The following is a 7,833-nucleotide window of genomic DNA, read 5'->3' on the forward strand; positions in this document are numbered from 1 at the left end:
CCGTGACTCCACCGCCTATAACATCATTCTGGGAAGAAAAACGATCAATGATTTCGAGGCCATAATCAACACGAAGCTGCTAGTCATGAAATTCGTTACCGACGACGGATCCATAGGGTCCATAAGGGGAGACCTCGAGACGGCGGTCGCTTGTGACAACGCCAGCCTCTCCCTTAGAAAGAAGTCCAAGGAAGCGTTCGGTGTGTTCCTAGCCGATCTTGATGCCAGAGTAGACGAAAAGCCGAGACCAGAACCAGAAGGGGATCTGGAGAAGTTCAGAATCGGTGACGAAGAGGAAAAATTCACATTCGTTAACAAGAACCTCCCACATGAGTTGAAGGAACCTTTGGTCGAAATGATAAGAGCCAACAAGGACCTGTTTGCCTGGACCCCAGCCGACATGCCGGGCATAGATCCAAAAATCATCTCGCATCATCTAGCCGTCAAGGCAGAAGCACGCCCGGTGGCCCAACGGAGGAGAAAGATGTCGGCGGAAAGAGCGGAGGAGGTGGCCAGGCAGACGGCTAGCCTCCTAGAAGCAGGCTTCATACGGGAAGTGGACTACTCGACATGGCTCTCGAATGTAGTATTGGTGAAAAAGCACAACGGCAAGTGGAGAATGTGCATAGACTATTCTGACCTTAACAAAGCATGTCCCAAAGATTGCTTCCCCCTCCCTAACATAGATGCACTCGTCGACGCTGCGGCGGGATACCGGTATCTAAGTTTTATGGACGCCTACTCCGGGTACAACCAGATACCGATGCACCGTCCAGACGAAGACAAGACGGCGTTCATAACGCCAGGAGGAACTTTCTGCTATAAAGTAATGCCTTTCGGCCTAAAAAATGCGGGGGCAACATATCAGAGGCTGATGAACAGGATATTCCACGACCTCATAGGGAAAACAGTTGAAGTCTACGTGGACGACATCCTGGCAAAAACAACACGACCTGACGACCTTTTGAACGACCTGGCGAGCGTATTCGCGTCCCTCCGACAACACGGTATGAGGCTGAATCCCCTCAAGTGTGCTTTCGCTATGGAAGCCGGGAAGTTCCTCGGATTCATGATAACCCAAAGAGGGGTAGAAGCCAACCCGGAGAAGTGCCAGGCGATACTCCAAATGAAGAGCCCAGGTAGTATCAAGGAAGTCCAAAGATTGGCAGGTCGATTGGCTTCGTTGTCACGTTTTCTCGGAGCATCGGCAACAAAGGCCCTACCGTTCTTCAATCTCATGAAGAGGGGAATAGCGTTCGAATGGACACCCGCATGCGAGGAAGCCTTTCAACACTTTAAAGAAATCCTGGCGACACCACCTGTCCTCGGGAAGCCGAAAGAAGGGGAGCCATTATACCTGTACCTTGCCATAACAGGAGAAGCCTTGGCTTCAGTTTTGGTACGAGAAGAAGGAAGGACACAACAACCAGTCTATTTTGTCAGCAGGGCCTTACAAGGGGCAGAGTTGAGATATAACAAATTGGAGAAGTTAGCTCTGGCGCTCCTGACCTCTTCGAGGAGACTAAAGCAATACTTCCAAAGCCACCGGATCATCGTAAGAACAGATCAGGGGATCCGGCAAGTGCTTCAAAAACCCGACTTGGCGGGGAGAATGATGACTTGGTCGATTGAACTCTCTCAATACGACATACGATATGAACCCCGGCAAGCCATCAAAGCGCAGGCGATGGCGGATTTTCTAGTGGAAGTAGCGGGGGACCCAGCCGAAGACACGAACACACGGTGGAAACTCCATGTGGACGGAGCCTCCAACCAGACGTTCGGGGTGCTGGGGTTATCCTAGAAAGCCCGGCTGGAGTCGTATACGAGCAATCAATTAAGTTTGATTTCCCCGTTTCAAATAACCAAGCAGAGTACGAAGCCCTCATAGGAGGCCTAATGTTAGCAGCAGAGGTCGGGGCGACGAGGTTGGAGATATGCAGCAATTCGCAAATCGTCACCTCTCAAGTGAACAGGAGCTATCAAGCTAGGGACTCACTGCTACAGAAATACTTGGAAAAGGTCAAGGACTTGAGCCAAAAGTTTGAAGAAGTCACGATCCAGCACGTTCCGAGGGAAAAGAACACACTGGCAGATCTCTTGTCAAAGTTGGCCAGCACAAAGCCGGGAGAAAGCAACCGGTCTCTAATCCAAGGAAAGTTGAAAGAGCCGGCAGTCACATTACACCTCTCAAAGCTAAGCCCCTCCTGGTTGGATCCCATTATCAATTTCTTAGAAAACAGCAAACTCCCTGACGACGAAAAAGATGCCAAAAAGCTAAGAAGGGAAGCCGCCAGATACGCCATCATCCAGGGTCAACTTTTCAGGAAGGGATTCAATCATCCCCTACTGAAGTGTTTGCACCCCGACCAGACGGACTACATCCTCAGGGAAGTCCATGAAGGGTGCTGCGGCCACCATATAGGAGGCAAAGCCCTAGCAAGGAAGTTAATCTGAACTGGATATTACTGGCCATCGATGATGGCTGACTCCAAGGAGTTCGTTAAGAAATGTGTCAAGTGCCAAGAAAACGCCAACTTCCATCGTGCACCCGCCTCTGAGCTCAACTTGCTAACGGCCTCTCGACCATTCTCGCAGTGGGGAGTCGACCTCTTAGGACCTTTTCCCATCGGCCCGGGACAAGTCAAGTACCTCATAGTCGCTATCGACTATTACACAAAATGGATAGAGGCTGAACCGCTGGCCAGCATATCCTCGTCCAATTGCAGGAAATTCATGTGGAGACAAGTAATAACACGGTTCGGTATCCCGGAGGTCGTCATCTCGGACAACGGGACACAATTCACCGACAAAAAGTTCACAGAATTCCTCACCGGCCTGGGCATAAAGCAGAGATTCTCCTCGGTAGAGCACCCACAGACAAACGGGCAGGTCGAGTCCGCAAATAAGGTCATCCTGCAAGGGCTCAAGAAGAGACTGGATAGCAAGAAAGGCTCTTGGGCCGACGAGTTAGCCTCAGTCCTATGGTCCTACCGAACAACCGAACAATCTTCCACCAAAGAGACACCCTTCCGACTAACCTACGGGTCAGATGCAGTGATACCCGTAGAGATCGGAGAGCCGAGTCCACGATTACTCCTAAAGGGAGTAGACGAAGCCGTCGAGAAAGACTTGATAGAAGAAACCAGGGAAATGGCCCACCTGGCAGAAGCAGCGCTAAAACAAAGAATGGCCTTACGCTACAACGCCAAAGCACTCAAAAGAAAGTTCGAAGAAAACGACCTCGTCTTGAGGCGTAACGACATCGGCCCGTCCACCCCGGGAGAAGGCAAACTAGCGGCGAACTGGGAAGGACTATATCGAATCAAAGAGGTAATCGGAAGAGGAGCATACAAGCTAGAAAGACTCAATGGCAAGGAGGTCCCGAGAACATGGAATGCCGATAACTTAAGGAGGTTTTATTCATGAGCCATCTATTTCGTAATAGCACTTCAGTATCTTTGATATAATGATTGAACCCTCCTAACTTTCTACATTCTGTATTTGCCTATGTTATTTTTGCCTATGTTATTCTCCATATTTGCCAACATTATTTTCCAAATTCTCTGAGCGACCACTATAAGAACGACGATACGAGGCCTCGGGACTGATCACCCCGGGAGCCCCTCAGTTCAAAAAATACGGCGAACGACCGCAAGAACACACGCCATAAACGGCCAACACGAGTAAACGGAAACGCAAAGTAATTCGACGACGAATAAAACAAGGAGTCAAATTTACAGGCAAACAAGCCCACAAACCCACTAACGGGCACCAAAGTCGTAATAACAAGTTCAACAAAAAGTTCAAATAATACAAACATCACTTTTTCGGCATATCGACAACTTTGCCATCCTTGATGGTCTTGAAAACTCCGATCGCCGACACATCGAAATCCGGGGAAACGATCTTCACCTGAGCTTTGAGGGCCTCTTCAGTCATGAAAATCGCATTTTTGCCCTGCTCCTTGACTTCCTTGTGCTTTCGTTTGAACGATTCAGCCTCCTCCCGGGCAGCCTTGGCAGCTGCCTTCGCTTCGTCCCGCTCTTTCTCCAGAGCGGACAGCCGACCCTGCGCAGCGCTTAGCTGGCTTTTCAAGGTCAGCTCCTGCTCCGTCAAACGTGACACGGAGGCGTCGGCAGTCTTCAACTTCTCCTCGGCTAAAGCAACCTTTTTCTGGGAGGCGTCAAGCTTGTTCCCCGCTTCAACTAACTGATCTTGAAGCGTTTTCACTTGGGTTTTGTATTTATTATTGGCATCAACCGCAGACTCAAGCTTCCGACGAAGCGAGGCCATACCAGAAAGCTCAAACTCAGCCTTTCGAGCAATGGCCGCGCCACGAAGAAGAGTACGGTACATCCACCGAGCCTGCCCTGAGAGGTCGGTGCCATGGAAATGATCCTCCGTGCCCGGAAGCAGCTGGGCATCTATGAAGGTCCCGGCATCAAAGTTCCTTTCCATGACAGTCAAAACCCCCTCGGGACTAGACTGCGACCTTTGTCTCTTGGGGGTGGGGATGACGGACAATTCTTCTTCTTCCTCCCGACGAGAAGAGGACGAGTGCCCGGGAATCGGAACCTCGGCAGGAATTGGGGTTTCGGAAGTAGGAGTAGCAACTTTGGCAGATATGTCGACTTCAGGAGGAGGCACTTCCGGAGGGACCATCTCCTGTTGTCCTCCGGTCTCCTCGCCTTCGTCATCCTGAAGAAAGGTTTGGTACAAGTTATCCACGCCGGTCACTTCGGCAGAAAGCCCCACTACAGAACAAATTGAAAAATAAACAAGTTAATGGAAGCAGCAAAGGAAAATCCAAACAAGCGACTACACGACGAGAGAACTCACGAATATAATCTCGGGCGGCCTCCCGGTTACCCATGAGGAGATGAGGGTTCACGTTATTCCTCCCAAGAACCGCCCACAAAATGTCGGCTATCCGCCGATCCACGGTCGACATCCCTTTATAAGTAACTTTGATAAAAGGATTAGACCCCGCCCCGAAACTCCAATACGTCGGGATGAGGCGCTCCTTTTCCAAAGATAACCAAAAAGGGTGACGACCCTTAACCGGGCGGACCTTAAAGTACTTGTCCTTGAACCCATGATAGGAGTCCTCGAACAAGCCAAAAATTCTCCGGCCCTGGGCAGACCGGAAGGACATGAATCATTTCTTGTGTTTCCCCTCCTTCGAAGGGTTGGTTAGATTAAAGAAAAACAGAAAGACGTCAACAGAGACCGGTAGCTCTAAGTACTCGCACACCATCTCAAAGCAGCGAATAGATGCCCAGCTGTTCGGGTGCAGTTGAGACGGTGCCACGGAAATCCGGTTCAGGAGGTTCATTTGAAAGGGGGAAAAGGGGATGCGGACCCCAACCTGAGTGAACATGGCCTTATAAAACCAAATCCAATCGGCAACCCGGGGAGCATTAAAATTAATTTCATAAAGCCGTTCGTGAGGGGCGGGGACATAGACATCATAGTTCGCCTCCTCGTCGGTACCCCCACAGAGATATTCGGCCTGACGAAACTCCGTTAGTTCCTCCTCACCCATCTGATTGGGAGAGTTCCTGAGGTCGGAAACCACCCACGCGTATGGGTCATAACCCGCGGCGGAGCTTGAAGCTCGGCTAACGACACGAGGCATACCTACAGTGGGGGCACCGCGCGGTTAGTCCGTGAGGCCGGGATCCGAGAAAGACCCAAAGAAACCCCTCGTGCCGTGACCACAGGGGGGCCAAACAAACCAAAACCAAGGCAAAAACATAAACCCCCCATGACACACCACGATCAACAAAAGAAAAAGAGAGTGCATCCACAAAAATGCGCCCATGAATAACAGGAAAAGAGCAAGCACAGGAAAAATGATCATGGCAGACATGCAAACACTCATCAAAATAAAAAGAAAAAGAAGTAGTTACCTGGATGAATTGAGGAAGTTCAAATAGGGACGAAACACACTAGAGCAATGGAAACAGCCTTTGTGTGATGAGAGCAAAGAAGGGACGAATGGGCAGTATGATCAAGAAGGCAAAATAAATGGAGGAAGAACAGAAGCATAAAACTGTTCAAAACCGCTCTAGTGGAAGTGCGAAAGACCTGGGGGCAGAATTGTCTTTGCACACACGGCATTTTTCAATCTTTTATGGGCATTTAATGCCCCGCGCGAAAAACGAGGCGACGAAGGAACGCCCCGGACCACGAACGGGCACGCATGCGGGCAGCGCGTCACTCACACGAACGGCCGACTAAACGACAACGATGATAGAAGACTCGCCGCCAACAGCCTATACGGCTGATTATCGGCGCGTGGGGGCACTGTTGCGGTCTGGCCCAAGCCACGTACGGGTCGGACCGACCCATCGAGAACCCGACCCGAGCGGTCGAGCTCTCAGTGTTCGCCACAACACCTGGACAGGCGTCCTCACCATTCCCCCAACACAACTGGGGGGAATCTTCGTGGAAAGTGGGCTCGCCCCCTCTGCGCCCACCTCTAACACAGTATAAATAGGGAAGGACCTGCCCTTCCCCGAGGTACGTCATTCCCTTTCATTTAACCACCTTCCTGCCTGCACATTGCTGACAAGAGCGTCGGAGTGTCTTTGCAGGTGGCACCCCCCTCATTCTCATTCTGCAACGGGTACCCGGCTACTCGGCAAGACCAGTTCCAGCGCGATCAGAGGCTCTCCCACCATCTCACCTAACCACCCGACCTGTCCGGAAACCGACAACCGAACATTAATAATATGTAAAAAGAAAAAATTGTTGAAGAATACAGCACAAATAATTGCTAATTGAATTTTATCCTTTAAGGATAATCTACTAAAATCAACCTGACTCTCTTATACACTGCAAAAAAAAATCTTCCATTCTTATTAACGATAAACATGCCTTTAAAATATTTTAAAAGGTAAAAAAAAATACCTAACATTAATTACATTCTCATACAATGATTTAGGCATTTAATTTTGATGCAATATTGATCAAGTATGACTAGAAAAATAACAACTTTTTATTAAATTTTGGCAATTTTATGCTTAATACTTTTATCTCTTCGAATTTATTTTTGTTAACAACCAAAAGAAAATGAAAAAGAATTTTATAAGTTGAATTTTATATTTTTTTATGTATATATTTTAAATACTTTTTCAAATATTCTTACAACGTTTTAGATCAAATATCGTGATTTATAAAAAAAATATTTTTCTTGACAGTGAAATTACATTGGGTCATAATTTGAACAGATCAATTGATTACATCTAAAAAAAAGATATTTATTATAAAAAATATTAGTGAAGATATATATATTTTAAATTTTAATTTTAGATTTTAGATTATTTTATATTTTTTATTTATGCAGGATCAATCTTATCAATTCATGAATGTATATATGGAAATAAATTCGCATAAATATGCAAGAATGTGAACTTTGTTAGTGGAAATTGAAGTACAAACTTTGGTCATGGCTTTCGGTTCAAACCCTCTGGAAGGAAATACACTAAACTTTTTTTTATTAAGCAAAAAAAAAAAAAATACATAAATAAGTAAATGAAATACTTAATTATTCAGATCACATTATCGAAAAAAGGAGTCACTAAACAAAATATCTAAAATATTTTTTTAAAGATATTTTTTAATAATTAAAATTTAACATATATAATTGATTAAATCGTATTATTTCTGTTATAATTAAATCAGACAAATTGATTTAGCCGAAAAATTAATGAATCAGATCTTAAATTGTTCTAAATTAATATTCTTTTTTATAAAAATGACTACAATAATCCTATTATAAAAAATAACTTAAATAATTTTATTACATGTATATTAATTTTGAGA

At 46.6% G+C, this 7,833-nt stretch overlaps 1 protein-coding gene across 1 annotated transcript; it reads left to right on the forward strand.

Annotated features, from left to right (window-relative positions):
• The first annotated feature begins 1,899 nt into the window (after positions 1 to 1,899).
• LOC140173700 (uncharacterized) lies at positions 1,900 to 2,457 on the forward strand. The gene has a single exon (XM_072198219.1). The coding sequence runs from the start codon at positions 1,900 to 1,902 to the stop codon at positions 2,455 to 2,457; it is 558 nt and encodes a 185-aa protein (XP_072054320.1).
• The last annotated feature ends 5,376 nt before the right edge of the window (positions 2,458 to 7,833 follow it).

Source organism: Arachis hypogaea, chromosome 6, assembly GCF_003086295.3.
Source record: "Arachis hypogaea cultivar Tifrunner chromosome 6, arahy.Tifrunner.gnm2.J5K5, whole genome shotgun sequence".
Taxonomy (NCBI): Eukaryota; Viridiplantae; Streptophyta; class Magnoliopsida; order Fabales; family Fabaceae; genus Arachis; species Arachis hypogaea.

What these genes read in the sequence shown, in the direction of transcription:
- LOC140173700 (XM_072198219.1), top strand. Translation starts at nt 1,900, where the DNA reads ATGTTAGCAGCAGAGGTCGGGGCGACGAGGTTGGAGATATGCAGCAAT.